Source organism: Schistocerca gregaria, chromosome 1 (genome assembly GCF_023897955.1).
Source record: "Schistocerca gregaria isolate iqSchGreg1 chromosome 1, iqSchGreg1.2, whole genome shotgun sequence".
NCBI classification, from domain to species: Eukaryota; Metazoa; Arthropoda; class Insecta; order Orthoptera; family Acrididae; genus Schistocerca; species Schistocerca gregaria.
The window spans coordinates 588,790,692-588,811,633 of record NC_064920.1 but is presented as its reverse complement, the minus strand read 5'-3'; the positions used below and the strand labels follow the sequence as shown (position 1 = coordinate 588,811,633).

At 46.0% G+C, this 20,942-nt stretch overlaps 1 protein-coding gene across 11 annotated transcripts in view; it reads left to right on the top strand.

Annotated features, from left to right (window-relative positions):
• The window catches only part of LOC126357309 (histone deacetylase 6), a 318,706-nt gene that overhangs the window by 129,565 nt on the left and 168,199 nt on the right, over window positions 1-20,942 (top strand). For 7 of the 11 annotated variants that reach the window (XM_050007447.1, XM_050007450.1, XM_050007445.1 and 4 more), the window contains 2 exons: window positions 2,956-3,015; window positions 18,066-18,155. In XM_050007447.1, coding sequence (XP_049863404.1) covers window positions 2,956-3,015; window positions 18,066-18,155 — 150 coding nt within the window. Of the gene's footprint in view, window positions 1-2,955; window positions 3,016-3,054; window positions 3,115-18,065; window positions 18,156-20,942 lie in introns of all 11 variants that reach the window. The other 4 variants (XM_050007449.1, XM_050007446.1, XM_050007444.1 and 1 more) reach the window with 1 other exon arrangement.

Here is a 20,942-nt window from a genome sequence, read left to right as displayed (position 1 = left end):
TTTGCTCTCCAGCACTCGCAGATTCTGCTCTGTGGGAGGCTGCTGCTGACCTCCATTCTAGTGACCACTTCCCCCTTTGGATGAGGCTGTGGCATTACCAGTGCCGCCCCGGTGGCACCTCTGCAGAGCTGACTGGACACTTTTCAGCCAACTGGCTGTTTTGAAACACCGTGCCAGCGTCCACGAATGGGTAGACCATGTTACAGCTGTGATCTCCCATGCTGCTGAATTGTCAATCCCACGGTCATCCAGTCATCCCAAGAGGCGTCCTGTCCCTTGGTGGAGCACTGAGTGCCACTCAGCCATCCGAGCCCGCCGTGCAGCTCTGCGCCGCTTCAAGTGCCGTCCTTCAGCTGACAATCTTGCGTCCTTTCGGATGGCAAGGGCCTAGGCGTGGCGAGTGATTAAAGAGAGCAAACAACGGTCATGGCAATAGTTCTTTCACTCCATCTCTTGCTCCACTAGTTCTACGAAAGTATGGGAAGCCATCAGGAGGATTTCCGGGAAACCCAGCCAACTCCCTGTCACGGCATTGCTGCATCAGGGATGTCTCCTCACGGCGCCGAGAGACATTGCCCAGACACTGGCCTTGCATTTTGCGGAGTCTACCGCCACTATTAACTGTGATCCAGATTTCTGCCGCTACCGCACTGCCATCAAGAGGGGTCACTTGGACTTCCGGTCTCTAAATTCTGAATCCTACAGCTGCCCCTTCACAGTGTGGGAACTGGATTTGGCACTGTCTGTGGCTCATGATACTGCGCCTGGTCATGATCAAATCCGGTACAGCATGCTGCGGCACTTGTTGCTGCCATCCAAGGAAGTTCTCTTGAACTGTTTTAATATGATATGGTTATCCGGCATGTACCCTGACTCATGGAGGGAGGCGATTTTGATTCCCCTCCTCAAACCAGGGAAGGACCGAACGCATCCCAGTACTTATCGAAGTATTGCTTTGACGAGCTGTGTCGGGAAGACGTTGGAACGCATGGTCAACCGTCGCCTGGTTTGGCTGCTCGAGACCAGGCAGCTCCTTAGCCCCTCTCAGTGTGGCTTTCGGAGATGTCGTTCCACTATAGACAACTTGACCCTGCTTGAGGCCGCCATCCAGCAGGCCTTCTTATGTAACCAGCATTGTCTAGGTGTCTTCTTTGACACTAATAAGGTGTGTGACACTACTTGGCACCGCCATCAAATATATAAAAATAATAGTATATATGAAAGTAATCTTGTCAGCAGCACTACTGTTCCAAATAAACTGCCGTACAGTAGCCACAAAATGTTTGTGTTCCAAGTTCGCCAGATGTCGCTACTGTTGGCATACACACATTCTTCAGTGATTAATTGTATGATATAAAATAATGGGGGATACAGTCAGTAAAGTCTGTAATGGGCTTATAAATTATAAGAGACTTTACAGTAATAAGAAGCAATGAAATAAAACATGGCAAAAGTTTGATTGTTGAAAAGGAAAAAGTTAAGAGATAGTAATTGACATACACTCAAGTGGCTATGTTATAGGTAGTGAGATAAATAATAAACAGCTTTCTGAGTACACAGGATAATATAAAAATTACAAAACAAATAGCTAGGCATATTATTTGTGCCCAGGGCCTACTTTGACCACTGAACATCTCTGTTTTATATATCTTGCTGATTGTTTCACCTACTTTGTTTTCTTACATTGTGCGCATAACTCTAGTGTTTTCTTGTTTCTTCTCTGTTTTATATAATATTCTTCATTAGCTAGATAATATTGCTCATGCACTGGTGGGGTTTTATAACTGTTTTCTGGAATGGCGTGCCACAGGGTATGAGGGACCCTCTTACGGTCATATTCCTCTGACCACATCGCAACTAATTCGGAAGAAATTATTGTGATAATAAAGATATAAATTTCACAGCTGTGTCATTATTATTGTTATTATTATTATTATTATTATTATTATTATTAAAAATGTTGAACCACAGATGACAGGAATAGTAAGCAAAAAATGTAGGAAAGAAAACAGTCTGCACATTAATGTTTAACATTTCTCATATTTTATTTCTATTTATTGTATTAAAATGTAGACAAACTATAAGTGGCATAAATTTAGAATAGTTATGATGTAAACTCTTTAGTCAGATAGTTTGTGTCAGGAAAACAGTTTGTAATTTTGATAAGAAAGAATATGTTAAAAAGAACTCTTTCTCAAGAAGCCTCTTGAGAAGATGGTGGTTGTCTTATAATAAGTGTTGTCTTATACCCTGGTAAATGTGATAGTTCCCAACATGCATCTTTGTGTTGCTTACTCAGCAGCAACAAGTTTTTGAATACTTTTTTTTTTATTAAAAGACAATGTTCTACAACTACAAGTAAAAATTTTCTGTTTGACCTAAGAAAAACTGTGTTTTGGAAACCATATTTGTTTATGAAAAGCATTCTTTTGAGTGTTTCAATTGCTGTCCATCCATTTCCTGTCTTCACTTACCCTAAATGTAGGAACTCCCAACATTTCTGGTACTTCACTGTTAATTTGCACTATTTTGTTTCAAGATGTTGATTTTACATTATTTCATTCATAAAATCTTAAATGATTTTCTGTCCTACTTTTTATCTTGCTCTAGTACGTTAATTCATTAGTTGTTGAAGTTTGTCTGCCTTCGAGGCAAGCTGTGTAGTGTCATCCGAAATAATAATTCAGATATATTCCATTAGCACAACTTTTCCAGTTTAAGAATATGAGAGCTTCCTCGAGATTAGTGGAAATAGTTTTGTGATATTGTCTGTATTGACTACTTTACTTTAAAAAGAAAATTCTTTGGCACTGAAGCCATATACACTGCTGTTTGCATGATAAAAGATTCTCCCACTTTAAATCAATAATTGACACTACCATTGCAATAAATAACTAAAATTTTGAATGAACATTTGTTTGCAGTCAATTTTTTAAATATAATTTTTCTTTTTAGTTTCAGCCAGAATTGATCCTGATATCAGCAGGATATGATGCTGCTATAGGATGCCCTGAGGTTTGAATTTACTTACTACTTTTTTTTATTTTTATTTAGTTTCAACCTGAGCTGTTGATCGTGTCTGCGGGCTATGACTCAGCTTTGGGCGATGAGAAGGTAGTTTTGTTTTATGGTTTATAACATGATTTTATAAAGCTGTGAGCATGAGAAAAGATTATATATTTAATGTTAACTATGTGTTAATATGTAATCATATAAAACTGCATTTACCATTACTTGTACTATCACAATGCATAGTCCTGTTAAATCTCTAAAATATCAACGTGGAGTGTGTAATGGATGAATATGGGAAACTATGTATGCTGATAGAGTGCTTCTTTGCTTTGGCAGCTTCCTTCATTCGAGGAAACAGTATGTACTAAACAGAGGTTAGATAATTTTTTTATTAGCTTTTCATTGGTATTATTTCTGAACAAGAAAACACACAATGAAAACATAGCTGACAATGATCACTCTTGCTTTGGGTATAAGAGTACTTAAAAGGATATTTTTGGTTCAATATTACAAATAGAGAGAAAAAACTGGTTCTCAAGGATGCAAGAAAGCATGTTTCACAATGAAGATGTTTTTGGATAGAAATAATGTCCAATAGATTGTCCTTTATGGATGTAAGACTCATTGACCAATGTAAAATGTAGGAAGAAAAAAAGGGGGGGGGGGGGAGAGAGAGATACTGAGACAAATTGCCTCATCAAATTTAATTTTGGAGTGGCAGTTTAGGGTTTGAATCCATTTTCAGATGATGACATATTTTGCCTCAGCAAATTGCAAAGTGAGTGTAAAAAGTTCTCGCTCTGGCACTGAAATGCCATTTTTCAGGAAGATAAGCCTGTAAATTTGACTTAAATTGCAAAAAGCTTAAGGGGGGTAGGACGTCAAACGGGCTGACTTGGAGCAGGAGAGGCATCACAGGACATTTTAATTTCCACTGTCTATACTTTTACAAATAAATTCATAAAACTTTGTCATTATGACCAGGAAGGATTCAGAATTTACACTCACAACAGTGGAAGTTTGGAAAATATGAAATTTCATCGTTTTTTCACTTATTAGTGGCAGCATTTATTGCTATAGGTACACTTTCCTTCATAAGTAAGAGAGATTCTTCGATGAATTTTGCGCAGTATACAACCCATACTCAAAGGTGTATGAAACTCTAGAATTTTACAAATCTATTAAAAACTGTGGTAAAAATTGAGGTAATTAACTAGAGAATTTGTGTTTTTTCTATACATGAAGTTTAAAATATAACAGCTCATTCGTTTTTTCATAAATTAAGTAAATTCTAGAGTTTCATACACCTGTAAGTATGGTTTGTATGCTGTGCAAAATTCATCGAAGAATCTCTCTAACTTATGAAGAAAAGTGTACCTATAGCAACAAATGCAGCCATTAGTAAGTGAAGGAATGATGAAATTTCACATGTGAAAAAAAAAATATTTTGTTATGTTTCTGATCTTCCACTGCAATGATTGTGAATCCTGAATCCTTCCTGGTGGTGCTGACAAAGTTTTATGAATTTATTTGTAAAAGTATAGACAGTGAAAATTAAAATGTCCTGTGGTGCCACTCCAGCTCCAAGTTGGCCCATTTGACGGCCCCATTAACGCTAAACTGATGGGCCTGCAATACTTTTTCCCATTAAAGTGGTGTTGTGATCAGACCCAGGGGAACGTGCAATGCTGACAGATCTCTGTATTGTTTTTTCCCAAATGGCATAATTTGGATGTGCACTGTATGGATATAGGATCTGCACATCATTCTCTTAGCTGATAACAATTTTCCAGACTTTGGAAGAGCTATCTATTATTCAGGTAACTCCATAGGTGCTATCATAAAGTCTGAATATACCTAGCTCAGGACTCCAAAGCAAGGGCAAATCCTTTGCAACTACGGGGGCTAACACTTGTGGGGGCGATCTGTATTTTGTTGCTTGTCAAATGATACCACAGTATAGTAATTTGATTTACAGTATATTACTTTTGAGGAAAATATATGATCGTCTTTTTCACCATTAAATTGAGACAAATTGTTAAATATTGTCTATTGTTTCCTTTGTTTTGCCATTTGCAGTGTACATATTAATAGCTGTGCATACTTTACGTGATGATGTGCATTTCTGATGTAGTAAGGACAGGAACTAAAATATTGATCGCGTAATAAATCTATTATCTAATTCTCTGTGATTTTTTGAGCTCTAAACAGTCTACAGAATGTCTTAATCTGCCATAATTGGTGCTGCACTCAGTGTTATCATCAACTGAAATAAATTCATCCACTCACACTTCAGAACACTTCAATAATGTAGAAACATTTCTAAACAGTTCATAAAATGTCATCTCAGTTTCAAAATCTGCTGATTCCTTATGTGTGGAAGAATCTAGAACTTTGGAGAATGCCTTGTGGTGAGAACAATTTTGTATCACATGATCTCTCAGGTCTTCTCAGCATGATTGATTAATGATTTGCTTCTGAGTGTACAACTGAGTTGTCGTTTCCATTTTGTGCTCATTATTTCAATGACTTGTCCAGCCGTAGTCTTCGGATGCTGAGAGTTGTGCTACTTCGTGTTTATAGCTGATTGTGAATTTGGCTCTCTACACCCACTATATGCTCTTCTGCTTTTCGGAGCCTGTAATGATATTTTCTTTTTGTAATGTTCATAACGATATCTGAAATCTGGCATGACATTTCTTACGTGGTGCAGAATATTATAACAGTTGACAGAAAATGGAAGGGACATCAGAGATACACGAGAGTAAAACTACCAAGGTCGTGGGATGATGTAATTAAGGATTCTACTAAAGCTAAGATGTAAGAAAACCTAATAAATATAGACAGAGTTTTAAATTTAAACATAGCTTGTGTCTGGCATTGAATTTATTAATATCTTGCCAGATATCACAAGCCAGAGTTGGGAAACTAAGAGAATAAAGATTTCACAGAATACCAGTATTAGTTCTGAAAAGCAAAATGTCAAAGCACATAGTTGGCATAGAGAGTTGATCTCTCATTTAGCTATAAATAGTGACACAGGACCAACAACAGATCACCGTTTGATTAGAGTCCAGGCATCAGGTAAACACAACAGCACAGCTCACAGCACATGAAGATGATGACTGGGTTGTTCTGTGAAATTTGCATCTAAAATAAAGTGACAACTCTGCTGTATAACTGGAAGTATGTCATCAATTTTCTGTTACTTTAGTGACATCATATTCCACGGGGAACGTACAGTGCCTGAAAAAGAAAAAAAAAAAAAAAGTGAAGTACCCAGAAGACATGGTTAGATCTTCACGTAACTTCATACGTGTCTATTTCATCCACAGTATGTAAATGATTAGAGTTGAAATTCTCTCTGACAGATAGAAAAGCCACCAGCATTCATTAGTTTTGTTCATTTTAATGATATTACCAGACCTGACATGGTATGTAAGGAGCATGAACAGTGTTATATGTTAATCATTTTGAAGGACGTAGAAAGACTGCATACTGGACCAGACCGATTTTGAAGGGGAACTCATTGTGGATCTCCATTTGACTGGGTATCGAATCTTGGAGCATCCAGATTTTTGGTGCAGGATGTGACAGTAGCTTAATATTGGGCTACATGGGAATGTGAGGGAAGGCATTCTCATCAAGATTCTGGTCAACTGTGTCTGACCACCTTGAGGAAGGAGCAATGTATTGTGCATCAAGCGCATCATAACCCCTTCACTCCTTCATCTGCCATGTGAGTACAGGCAATCGACTTCCTTCAACATTGTATGTCATCCCGCACCATTGGTCAGAGAATAGTAGCAGCTGGAAAAGGGAATTACCACCCAGTGCATAGATTGCCATTAACACAAAACCACCAATGGCATAGACTGATAATGACTGGTGTCGCATTGTGTTCGGCAATGAAAGTCACTGGTCTGCACCATCCCTGTTGACCGTCATTGGCGAGTATGGTGGTGACATGGATAGAGGTCCTTTAATATCGCTGCCACCATGAATACAGAAGAACACAGATGAGTCTGTGTGGATCTAGGCAGCAGAGTAGTAGGAAAGCTCTCTTGGACAGCTTGTGTAGTGTGTGGTATGGGCAGACCTACTGGCCCAGGTGCTTGTTTGCCAGTGGCACTAAGTCTGGCAAGTTCAGTTCTTATGCTCAGACTGACTACCTCAGACCTGGCTTCAGCATCACACCATGCTCGTATTTGTTTCTGTTATTTGTGCTGGTTGTGTCTGTGCCTGTCTCCATGTGGTGTTTGCACTCTCTGCTCTCCCATAGTTTGCATGAATGTCAAGTTTCTTTTCCTCTTTTAGTGCCCAGCTACAAGGTTTCGGGGTGCACATCCACCATCAGCTAGAGTAGCAACATTTGTGCTGATAGGATGGTTTTGTGGCATCATCACACCTATGCAGCTACAAAAAGTCCCATTCCTCCAATGTTTTGGAGAGGCACACCAGTGTTACTCGTGGCATCATGGTGTGGGGAGCCATTGGGTATGACTGCAAGTCATGGCTGGTTCATCAAAGATATCCTGTGTCCTTATGTTTTACCTCCCATGCAACGATATTGTGGTGGAATTTTTCAATAGGACAACACTTGTTCATATGTGGCCCATGTCTCTGTGAACTGCGTGTGTGATGTTGATGTACTGCTATGGGCAGTAAGACCCGTAGATATGTTCCTGAGTTAAGATGTGCAGATACGTTCTTTATGGAACACGTTGGATCAGCTCGGATGTCAACTCTGTCCCAGTGCCAGTAGTCTGCATATCGATGAACAGTTACGACAGATGTGGGACGGCTTGTCTCAAAACAAGAGATAACAGCATTGTGATGCCCTTCCCGACCGAATCTAAATCTAAATCTAAATCTACATCTTCATCTACATCTACATCTACATTGATACTCCACAGTGCACTTCATGGTGCATGGTGGAATGTTAGCTGCAACGGGCAAAAGATGTGCTCTGTTGGTGCTACATCTTTTAGCGATGTTGACCAAGGTAAACTCACACTGCAGTGTTACTCTTTGGCATGCCAGTGCAGAACTGTGCACAGAATGAGCTAAGTGCCCCACACCACTGCTGCTCATTTCCTCTCCTGTTCCACTTGTTAATAGATTGAGTGAAAAACAACTGTCTGTATGCCTCCATATGAGCCCTAATTTCTCGTATCTTATTTTCATGGTCCTTATGTGCAACGTATGTTGGAGGTGACAGAATTGTTCTGCAGTCAGCTTCAAATGCCAGTTCTCTAACATCACCTTTCCTCCAGTGATTCCCATTTAATTTCCCAAAGTATCTCCATAACACTTGTGTGTTGTTTGAAGTTGTTGTTGTTGTTGTTGTTGTTGTTGTTGTCTTCAGTCCAGAGACTGGTTTGATGCAGCTCTCCATTCTACTCTATGCTGTGCAAGCTTCTTCATCTCCCAGTACATACTGCAGCCTACATCCTTCTGAATCTGCTTAGTGTGTTCATCTCTTGGTCTCCCTCTACGATTTTTACTCTCCATGCTGCCCTCCAGTACTAAATTGTTGTTCCCTTGATGCCTCAGAACATGTCCTACCAACCAATCTCTTCCTCTAGTCAAATTGTGCCACAAACTCCTCTTCTCTCTCGAACCTATCAGTAACAAATCTGGCAGCCCACCACTGAATTTTTTCTATTTTTTTCTTTAATCTGACCTGGTACGGATTCCAAAAGACTCGAGCAGTACTCAAGAATAGTTCGCACTGTCATCCTATATTCGGTCTTCTTTAAAGATAAATCACACTTTTCTAGTATTCTTCCAATGAACTGAAGTTGACTATTTGCCTTTCCTACTACAGTTGTCACATGTTCATTTCATATTGTTTTGCAACATTATGCCCAGATATTTAAAAGATGTGTGTATATTAAGCAGCATGCTGCTAATGCTGTATCTGTAAATCATAGGTTTGTTTTTCCTACCCATCTGCAGTAACTGACATTTCTCTACTGTGTCATTCATGACACCAACTAGAAATTTTTCTGAGTCATCTTGTATCCTCCTACAGTCATTCAACTTTGACACTGTACTTTACACTGCTCCATCATCAGCAAACAATCACAGATTGCTACAGAACCTGTCCGCCAAGTCATTTAATGGTCCTGTCACATTTCCCAGGGGCAGTCCTGACAATACCCTAGTCTCTAATGAACACTTACTGCCGATGACAACATACTGGGTTCTGTTATTTAAGAAGTCTTCGAGCTGCTCGCATATATGTGAACCTATTCCATCTGGTTGTTCCTTCTTTAACAGCCTGCGATGGGGCACTGTGTCAGACGCTTTCCAGAAATCTAGAAATATGACATCTGCTTGTTGGGCTTCATTCATAGTTCACAGCATAGCAAGTGAGAAAAAGCAAGCTGAGTTTCACATGAGCAATGCTTTCTAAATCCTTGCTGATTTGTGGACATAATCTTCTCAGTCTCAAGAATTTTGTTATATTTGAACTGACAATATGAACAAGGATTCTGGAGCAAACTGATGTTAGGGATGTTGGTCTGAAATCTGCATCTCTGTTCTTTTGCTCTTCTTATATGCAGGAGTCACCTGTACTTCTTTCCAGTCAGTTAGGGCATTGCACTGGGTTAGAGATCCAAGATAAACGCAAGCTGAGTAAGGGGCCAGTGCCATAGAGTTTTTTCTGTATGCTAGGGATGCTTATTACTATGTTGTCCATAGAGGAGTCTGTTCAATGGTCAAACGACGGTATGTTTGTACAATTCCCCTGCGTGAATGATTTCTTGAATGTGAAATTTAAAACTTTGGCTCTCATTTTGCTGTCTTCAACTGCCAAACCAGACTGGTCAACAAGTGACTGGATGGAACCTTTAGACCCACTTAGCAATTTTACATAGGATCAGAATTTCTAGGATTCTCTGCCAGATGTTTTGCTAAGGTATGACTGTGATGGTAGTTGTGTGATTTGCACATAGATCTTGTCACAGATACACAAATCTCCACTAACCTTTGCTTATCATCATTTGCATGTTCTCTTTTGAACCGAGAGGACCGAGCGAGGTGGCGCAGTGGTTAGCACACTGGACTCGCATTCGAGAGGACGACGGTTCAATCCCGTCTCCAGCCATCCTGATTTAGGTTTTCCGTGATTTCCCTAAATCGTTTCAGGCAAATGCCGGGATAGTTCCTTTGAAAGGGCACGGCCGATTTCCTTCCCCATCCTTCCCTAAACAGAGTTTGTGCTCCGTCTCTAATGACCTCATTGTCGACGGGACGTTAAACAACACTAACCTAACCTAACCTTTGAACCGAGAGTGCAACAGCCTCTGCGTCCTCAGCATTTTCTGGATCTCATTGCTAAACCATGGTGGGTCTTTTCCATCCTTAATCCACTTGCTAGGCACATAATTCTCCAGACCACAATTAACAATCTAGTTAAACTTAGCCCATAACTCCTCTACGTTCATCTTACTGGAACTAAGTGATGTCAGTTCACTTCTAAGTGAAATGCTAACAACTGCTTGTCTGCTCTTTCTAGCAGAAGTACTCTTCTATCCTTGACTGATTATTAACTTTCGTACCCATAGTCGCTACAATGACACCATGATCGCTAATCCCTGTTTCTTTACTGCTGTTAATAAGGCCCAGACTATTTGTAGCTGCAAGGCCTAAGATATTTCCATTGTGTGTGGGCAGCTGAACTAGCTGCTCAAGACCATTATCAGACACTGTGTTCAAAAGTACTTCGCATGACTGTCTGTGTCTACGAGCTACATTGAATTCGTAGACATTCCAGTCTATACTCAGTAAGTTAAAGTCGCCTTCAACTAGTAATGCATGATCTGAGTATTTATGTGCTACTGACGATAGAGATTCTTTTAATGACTCTAGAATTGTCACAGGAGACTGCTGGGTGATAAAAAATTCAACTATTTGCTTGGTTTAACCTAGACCTGTTGTACCTGACCAGATAACTTCACTGTCACACTCAACTTTGACCTCAGTAGAGACAATATTTTTGTCAGCTGCAGTGAACACTCCCCCACTACCCCTCCTCTTTCTTTTCTTTGTATGTTCCGTAACTCACTAAATAACTCAGCGCTTTTCACTTTGTGTTTCAGCCAGGTCTTGATTCTGAGAATAATTTGAGCATCCATGCATCCAGGCTATAGGGGGTGCAATGTCCTAGTGATAAGTGGGCTCTGACTACCAAGTTCTTGGTGAATTTGACTTGAGATTGTAATTACCACAATAACATTACATACCCTCTCAGCTCGTGAAGTTTCATTCTTAATTTGAGATAATTCTCATTTATTGTTCCATCTGAGGTGCACATTTTTAATTACATTACATGCTTCGATCACTCTGTATCCTCTCCAGATCTAGACAGTTGCGTCAGCAACGTGTCATATCTGTTCAGAACCACATATCATGCTGAACATCTACTTAAATCTGAAGATGATCTGGAGTGATTGAGGAACCTTAAATATCAATACAGTTGCTGTATCTCTAAAGACTGTTATGTCAGCTATAGTGATGTTTTATTTCATTTCCTCCTCCTCTTCAGGGTGCTTAACCCTTTTGTTCCGCAGTATAAGTGACGTATCAAATAAACTGGTGGAATATTATTGTTCTCTTACAATTGTGAGTTAATATTTTCAGTGCAGTGAATGTTTGAGAACAGATGCACACTGCGCTGTTGAAAGATGACTTTCAGTTTCCAAGCTTCTAGAAACATTTTTTCAACTATTTGGTCCAGAAAACATTTGTGGTATTCACTAGTTATTATCTTAAACAACTCAAGATTTTCAGTAAGAATATTATTTTTGAATTCCAGAATTAATCCTCCCAGCTCATTGTGCTAAGAGTTTTTTTTGTGTGGGGCCACAGGCATTTACTCACTGCTATGGCTGCTCTTTTTTCTAATATGAGGTAGTATGCTCAACATAAACACAATTAGAAATTTTTGCACAAAATCAGCTGGATTATTTTTAAAATTGCTCAATCATTCATGATAAGATAATTTCCCATGTTTGCTTTGGGTCACCATTCATTGAATCCCTCCCAGCCTCCAAAAAGATTTGTTGTAGTTATTTGTATAAAATTTTCTCCTTTTATTGATTTGCTAGTTCAATCATCTGTACCATGCATCTTTGATCAATGATTGTTTGATCTACATTTTCTACTCTGAACAGTGGAAAATTAAGGATGGAACATTGGCAATATTATGGAAAGTACAGATTGCTACTCACCATATAGTGAAGATGTTAAGTCACAGACAGACACAACAAAAAGATAGCTAAACAAATAAGCTTTTGCATTCTTCTGACATAGGACCACTGTTTCTGGTTTCCAAGGCAGCCGGAGAGAGTGGTCATGTGTGTGTGATTTTACACACACACACACACACACACACACACACACACACACACACACAGACAGAAAAGCAAAATAAAATATTTCAGTGCAAATATTTTTCTTTATGAGATTCTCTGTAATAGAACACTCCTTAATATGTCACCCACACCACCATATCCTACTCATGCCACATGTTCCACCCTCTGTTGTGACTCCTCTGTCTACCCCACACCCACTCCCCTGCTTGCTCCTCGCTTTGCCTCTCTCCCACATCCCTGCTTGCTCCTCGCTTTGCCTCTCTCCCACATCCCTGCTTGCTCCTCGCTTTGCCTCTCTCCCACATCCCTGCTTGCTCCTCACTTTGCCTGTCTCCCACATCCCTGCTTGCTCCTCGCTTTGCCTCTCTCCCACATCCCTGCTTGCTCCTCGCTTTGCCTCTCTCCCACATCCCTGCTTGCTCCTCGCTTTGCCTCTCTCCCACATCCCTGCTTGCTCCTCCCGTTGCCTCTCTCCCACATCCCTGCTTGCTCCTCCTGTTGCCTCTCTCCCACATCCCTGCTTGCTCCTCCTGTTGCCTCTCTCCCACATCCCTGCTTGCTCCTCCTGTTGCCACTCTCCCACTCCCCTGCTTGCCCCTTCCCCTGTCTTTCTCCCCCTCCCCTGCTTGCCCCTTCCCCTGTCTTTCTCCCCCTCCCCTGCTTGCCCCTTCCCCTGTCTTTCTCCCCCTCCCCTGCTTGCCCCTTCCCCTGTCTCTCTCCCCCTCCCCTGCTTGCCCCTTCCCCTGTCTCTCTCCCCCTCCCCTGCTTGCCCCTTCCCCTGTCTCTCTCCCCCTCCCCTGCTTGCCCCTTCCCCTGTCTCTCTCCCCCTCCCCTGCTTGCCCCTTCCCGTGTCTCTCTCCCACTCCCCTGTTTGCTCCTTCCTCTGCCTCGCTCCCACTCCCCTGTTTGCTCCTTCCTCTGCCGCAATCCCAATTCCCTGCATCCTCATTCCTCCGCCTCTCTCCCACTCCCCTGCTCGCTCCTTCCTCCGCCTCTCTCCCCCTCCCCTGCTCGCTCCTTCCTCCGCCTCTCTCCCCCTCCCCTGCTTGCCCCTTCCCCTGTCTCTCTCCCCCTCCCCTGCTTGCCCCTTCCCCTGTCTTTCTCCCCCTCCCCTGCTTGCCCCTTCCCCTGTCTTTCTCCCCCTCCCCTGCTTGCCCCTTCCCCTGTCTTTCTCCCCCTCCCCTGCTTGCCCCTTCCCCTGTCTCTCTCCCCCTCCCCTGCTTGCTCCTTCCCCTGTCTCTCTCCTCCTCCCCTGCTTGCCCCTTCCCCTGTCTCTCTCCCCCTCCCCTGCTTGCCCCTTCCCCTGTCTCTCTCCCCCTCCCCTGCTTGCCCCTTCCCCTGTCTCTCTCCCCCTCCCCTGCTTGACCCTTCCCCTGTCTCTCTCCCTCTCCCCTGCTTGCCCCTTCCCCTGTCTCTCTCCCCCTCCCCTGCTTGCCCCTTCCCCTGTCTCTCTCCCCCTCCCCTGCTTGCCCCTTCCCGTGTCTCTCTCCCACTCCCCTGTTTGCTCCTTCCTCTGCCTCTCTCCCACTCCCCTGTTTGCTCCTTCCTCTGCCGCAATCCCAATTCCCTGCATCCTCATTCCTCCGCCTCTCTCCCACTTCCCTGCTCGCTCCTTCCTCCGCCTCTCTCCCACTCCCCTGTTTGCTCCTTCCTCCGCCTCTCTCCCACTCCCCTGCTCGCTCCTTCCTCCGCCTCTCTCCCACTCCCCTGTTTGCTCCTTCCTCCGCCTCTCTCCCACTTCCCTGCTCGCTCCTTCCTCCGCCTCTCTCCCACTCCCCTGCTCGCTCCTTCCTCCGCCTCTCTCCCCCTCCCCTGCTCGCTCCTTCCTCCGCCTCTCTCCCCCTCCCCTGCTTGCCCCTTCCCTGTCTCTCTCCCCCTCCCCTGCTTGCCCCTTCCCGTGTCTCTCTCCCACTCCCCTGTTTGCTCCTTCCTCTGCCTCTCTCCCACTCCCCTGTTTGCTCCTTCCTCCGCCTCTCTCCCACTCCCCTGCTCGCTCCTTCCTCCGCCTCTCTCCCACTCCCCTGCTCGCTCCTTCCTCCGCCTCTCTTCCACTCCCCTGCTCGCTCCTACCTCCGCCTCTCTCCCACTCCCCTGCTCGCTCCTTCCTCCACCTCTCTCCCACTCCCCTGCTCGTTCCTTCCTCCGCCTCTCTCCCACTCCCCTGCTCGCTCCTTCCTCCGCCTCTCTCCCACTCCCCTGCTCGCTCCTTCCTCCGCCTCTCTCCCACTCTCCTGCTCGCTCCTTCCTCCGCCTCTCTCCCACTCCCCTGCTCGCTCCTTCCTCCGCCTCTCTCCCACTCCCCTGCTCGCTCCTTCCTCCGCCTCTCTCCCACTCCCCTGCTCACTCCTTCCTCCGCCTCTCTCCCACTCCCCTGCTCGCTCCTTCCTCCGCCTCCCTCCCACTCCCCTGCTGACTCCTTCCTCCGCCTCCCTCCCACTCCCCTGCTTGCACCTTCCTCCGCCTCCCTCCCACTCCCCTGCTTGCACCTTCCTCCGCCTCCCTCCCACTCCCCTGCTTGCACCTTCCTCCGCCTCAATCCCACTTCCCTGCATCCTCATTCCTCCGCCTCTCTCCCACTCCCCTGCTCGCTCCTTCCTCTGCCTCTCTCCCATTCCCCTGCTTGCTCCTTCCTCTGCCTCTCTCCCACTCCCTTGCTTGCTCCTTCCTCTGCCTCTCTCCCACTCCCCTGTTTGCTCCTTCCTCTGCCTCAATCCCACTTCCCTGCATCCTCATTCCTCCGCCTCTCTCCCACTCCCCTGTTTGCTCCTTCCTCCGCCTCTCTCCCACTCCCCTGCTTGCACCTTCCTCCGCCTCCCTCCCACTCCCCTGCTTGCACCTTCCTCCGCCTCCCTCCCACTCCCCTGCTTGCACCTTCCTCCGCCTCCCTCCCACTCGACTGCTTGCACCTTCCTCCTCCTCCTTCCCACTCCCTCCGCCTCCCTCCCACTCCCTCCGCCTCCCTCCCACTCCCTCCGCCTCCCTCCCACTCCCTCCGCCTCCCTCCCACTCCCTCCGCCTCCCTCCCACTCCCTCCGCCTCCCTCCCACTCCCTCCGCCTCCCTCCCACTCCCTCCGCCTCCCTCCCACTCCCTCCGCCTCCCTCCCACTCCCTCCGCCTCTCTCCCACTCCCTCCGCCTCCCTCCGCCTCCCTCCCACTCCCTCCCACTCCCTCACACTCCCTCCCACTCCCTCCCACTCCCTCACACTCCCTCCGCCTCCCTCACACTCCCTCCGCCTCCCTCCCACTCCCTCCGCCTCCCTCCCCCTCCCTCCCCCTCCTTCCGCCTCCCTCGCACTCCGTCCGCCTCTCTCCCCCTCCCTCCCTCCCCCTCCCTCCGCCTCTCTCCCCCTCCCTCCCTCCCCCTCCCTCCGCCTCCCTCGCACACCGTCCGCCTCCCTCGCACACCGTCCGCCTCCCTCGCACACCGTCCGCCTCCCTCGCACACCGTCCGCCTCCCTCGCACACCGTCCGCCTCCCTCGCACACCGCCCGCCTCCCTCGCACACCGCCCGCCTCCCTCGCACACCGCCCGCCTCCCTCGCACCCCGCCCGCCTCCCTCGCACCCCGCCCGCCTCCCTCGCACCCCGCCCGCCTCCCTCGCACCCCGCCCGCCTCCCTCGCACCCCGCCCGCCTCCCTCGCACCCCGCCCGCCTCCCTCGCACCCCGCCCGCCTCCCTCGCACCCCGCCCGCATCCCTCGCACCCCGCCCGCCTCCCTCGCACTGCGCCCGCCTCCCTCCGCCTCCCTGCCTCTCCCTGCCCCTCCCTCCCCTCCCTCCCCCACCTTCCGCCTCCCTCGCACTCCGTCCGCCTCCCTCCCCCTCCCTCCCTCCCCCTCCCTCCCTCCCCCTCCCTCCCTCCCCCTCCCTCCCTCCCTCCTCCTCCCTCCCCCTCCCTCCCTCCCCCTCCCTTCCTCGCACTCCGCCCGCCTCCCTCGCACTCCGCCCGCCTCCCTCGCACTGCGCCCGCCTCCCTCCGCCTCCCTGCCTCTCCCTGCCCCTCCCTCCCCATCCCTCCCCCACCTTCCGCCTCCCTCGCACTCCGTCCGCCTCCCTCCCCCTCCCTCCCTCCCCCTCCCTCGCACTCCCTCCGCCTACCTCGCACTCCCTCGCACTCCGTCCGCCTCCCTCGCACCCCGGCCGCCTCCCTCGCACCCCGGCCGCCTCCCTCGCACTCCGTCCGCCTCCCTCGCACCCCGGCCGCCTCCCTCGCACTCCGTCCGCCTCCCTCGCACCCCGGCCGCCTCCCTCGCACTCCGCCCGCCCCTCCCCCATTCCCTCCCCCCACTCTCTCCGCCCCTCCCCCACTCCCTCTGTTTCTCTCTCTCTGTCTCACCCCCTGCTTGCTCTGTACTCCTCTCCTCTCTCCTCCCGCCATCCCATCCCATCCCCTGCCATTCCATCCCATCCCATTCGTTCCCCTTCCTGCTCCTCCCTCTGTCCATCTCCTCACTTCTCCTCCCTCCTCCCCCCAGGCGTTGCCCCTCCCCTCCTCGCCCTGGCGTTCCCCTCCCGGCTTCCCCACTCCTCCTCGCCCTGGCCTTCCCCACCCCTCCTCGCCCTGGCCTTCCCCACCCCTCCTCGCCCTGGCCTTCCCCACCCCTCCTCGCCCTGGCCTTCCCCACCCCTCCTCGCCCTGGCCTTCCCCACCTCTCCTCGCCCTGTCCCCACCCATCGTCGCCCTGTCCTAACCCCTCCCTCTCGCCCTGTTTCTTCCCTCTGCTCCTCGCCCCTCGCCCTGTCCCTTTCCCTCCCCTCCTCGCCTCTCGCCCTGCCCCTTTCCCTCCTCTCCCTGTCCCTTCCCTCCTCTCCTCACTGTTCGCTCTTCGCCCTTCCCCTCCCCTCCCCGCCCAGCCCCTCCTTTCCCCTCCCCTCCCCGCCCAGCACCTCCTTTCCCCTCCCCTCCCCTCCCAGCCCCTCCTTTCCTCTCCCCTCCCTTCCTCACTCCTCTCCCCTCCCCTCCCCTCCTCTCCCCTCCTCGCCCGGCCTCTGCCCTCCCCTCCTCTCCCCTCCTCCTTCCTCGCCCTGCCTCTGCCCTCCCCTCCTCTCCCCTCCTCCTTCCTCGCCCTGCCTCTGCCCTCCCCTCCTCTCCCCTCCTCGCGCTGCCTCTGCCCTCCTCGCTCCTACCCTCCTCGCTCCTACCCTCCTTGCACCTCCCTCTTCTCCTCTCCTCCATCCCTGTTCCTTCCATACCCCATTGCCTGCCCGTCTCCACACACATCCACGTGGCCTCCTTGCATCCCAAATGTGGCCCCATTCCATTCCTCTCCCCCCCCCCCTCTGCCCCCTCTACTCCACCTAGCCACCCATGTACCTCACATGTCCCCCTCCTGCCTTCCCTTCTATAGCCCTGTCCATCACACCTAACCTCTGCCAACAATCTCCTCCACACCCGACCCGTGCGCCCAACACCTGCTAACTTTTGCTTCTATTGTCCATCGTCATACACATTTCTTTTTTTGCCTCCTGCTTCATGCTCTGTACATGCTTTCTTATTTCCGCATGCATTCCTTCTCTCCATGCATCTGCTATTTCCCTTCTGTTGTTCTGTATATGTCCTTTCCTCTATTCTTGATCAAATTTTGATAAATTTTTGTATTTTGTGCTTACCTTGTACTGTTGCTTTCAGTAATATGTGTAGAAATTTAAATTTTTATCATTTTCAGGGGGAAATGAACATAACTCCTGTGTGCTATGCCCATTTACTGTCTTCTCTAATGTGTCTGGCAAGTGGAAAAATTGTTGTGGTGCTAGAGGTGAGTGACGTTTTCTGAAATTGATTGTTACATTAATTTTATGAACATAGCAACTATTCTGATATTAAACAAAATCACCACCACATTCCGTTTTTTATCAAAATGTCAGATTGCACACAATGAAAGTTTAGGTATGATTGTAACCAGTAAATTAAATAAACTTATCATTTACCAGCAGCTGTTCTTTGTAATCTCAAAACAATTGCAAAGTTAAAGAGGTTGATACAGCTGGGAAATATAGTTTGGCACAGTTTTCTTTGTGTAGTTTATGAAAAAATAAGAGAATTTGAATGTTTATGCCAAGGTTTCTACACTTAAAATAAAAAATAATAATAATTTTTTTGGCCTCCAAAAGATGATAATAGTGGCCTCCAAAAGATGATAATAGTGCTCTTAAACTGCTTCATGAAATGGGGAGTGCATACAGTCCAATATCTAGCGAACTGGCGCAGTGGTTAGCACCTTGAACATGCTTTTGGGAGAACAATGTTTTGAACTCATGCCTTGCGTTCCTGATTTAGGTTTTCTGTGATTCCCTAAATCAGGATGGTTCCTTTGAAAGGGCGTGACTGACTTCCTTCCCCATGTTTCCATAATCCAATGGGACTAATGACCTTGCTGTTTGGTCCCCTCCCTCAAATCAACCAACCAACCAACTGTTCCTACAGGTGAAATTGTATTGTGAGTGAATATTGGGAATCCCACCCAAGATTTGGCACACCATACATCTGTCCATACTGGTGTAGAAATGCAATAAATGTATGCGGAGTCAATGGAATATTGAAAGTTTAGTACTTTTTGATGGATGATAAGAAGTCAGAATCATTTTCTTTCATGTGGAATTGGGTTTGCTTTACTCATTACTTCCACCTGACATTTACTCTGTTAAAGTAAGAATATGTGACTAAGATAAAAATAGCAAAGAAAAAATGAAGCATAATTTTGTGTTAAAGTTAATGAAAATGGAAAGTTTCCAGAATTAATAATTTGAAGTTTAAAACCATGATTTAACAATGGAACTTCCAGGAGTAATAACAACAATGAAACAGTAGATTGCTATTGGAGCAAAGCAGGATATCTTAAAAATTTAAATGCAAAGTTTATACCAGAGGAAGGAGCTCTTATTATAGTCTGACGTTCTCCACATCCAAAGAAACATTATTGTTTTTGTCTTGCTAAATCCATGTTCAGCACATCTCATGACCTAGACATAATCCATTGTGTAAAAGCTAACTCCTGAATGACTGTTCAGAAAAAGTAATGAAACTGAACATTTTATGGGCTGTGTACTTATTTGTTATTGTCTGAGCATATTTGTTATGGAATCAACAGACTTCGTTGGACTGATTTTAAGAAGCTGGCTTTTTGCACTGTTACTTGCTGTATAAGATCATTATTTCTGTAAAGAAGAGTGGAAAGTCATCACAAGTTTTAGCAAGTGAGATATTTCAGGGTTGTTTCTTGTGATATCTTTACTGTTAAGTGAGTGGAAGTAGATTGTTGTGATGGGGGCGAGGACAGTGTGGATAGTAGTAGTTACCAGCAGATAAATTTGCTGCAGTTTTGCTAGAATGTGATACTGATACAATATTTTTCATTAAATTGCTCCACTCTTAGTCAGCTTCAGTCAGCAGTAGCAGTAACTCCTGTCAATACATCGTGCTTCAAGAATAAGAAATCTTCTATTATCAATGAAAACAGACGATATTTAAAGAGTGTTTTTGCTAATCTTGTTCCTCCTGAGCAATTAGAAAATGAAATATTTTTTTGAATAAGAATGAAGACCTGTCAGTTTGATGCTATCTATATTTTAGTTTACAACACAGAGTACTGAAATATCTTAAAACTATTGCAATTCAGATTTTTCTCACACTTCTAGTGCTGTTGAAGTAAACCGCTATTATAGGAATTCTACTTTTTGGAGGAAAAAATGAAAAGTTCCCAGAGATTTGGGAAAGAAAGGTTTTTCTTGTGCATGTTCCACCCATCTCCATTTTCATGAAAGTCACTGTGACATCCTGAACTCTTACCTTTTCTCTCATCTATTTCTCTACCTTGGTTCTGATTTTCGTATTTCTAATTTCTGTCTAGTGATTCCAGGCCATCTATTGAGTTTCAAGAATGATCTATGTATTTAACATTGTGTAATAATCGAACATTAAAACTACATTGAGAGACAGATTATTTCTAGTTTTACATATTTTGAATTTTCTTATCAATGTGACATTCAGTTTCACAGATTAAATCCAAACAATTTTTAGTTCCATTCACTTGTCAAGTTTTGATTACCATTAAGTAGTTGAATTCTTTGCTTGTTTCAGCATTTTTGCTGTGAATTTTCTTTATTTCTGCATTTTGGTTATACACTGCCAGAATATAAAATCCAAGCACCAAAAGATAATTAGCCTAATTTAGAGTAATGAAATTACAGGAATACATTTGCGCACGTATTTTAAGTTATTAATGTTCAAAGCTCACATGATTATATAAGCACTACAAAAGCTATCAGAAACATGAAATGCTCTTACATTAATAACCAACATAACTGCTGGAATGTTGAATGCAAGCATGCAAACATGCAGGCATTGTGTCGCACAGGTGTTCAATCTCAGTCTGTGGCATGGAGTTACTAGGTTGGTAAATACGTGAATGGTTAATGCTTCGTATGGATGGTGGTGGAGTTGTCGTCTGATGATTGGAGACAGATCTGGTGACTGAGCATGCCGAGGTAACATGTCAACTCTCTGTAGAACATGTTGGCTTAAAACATTGGTTTATGGGTAAACA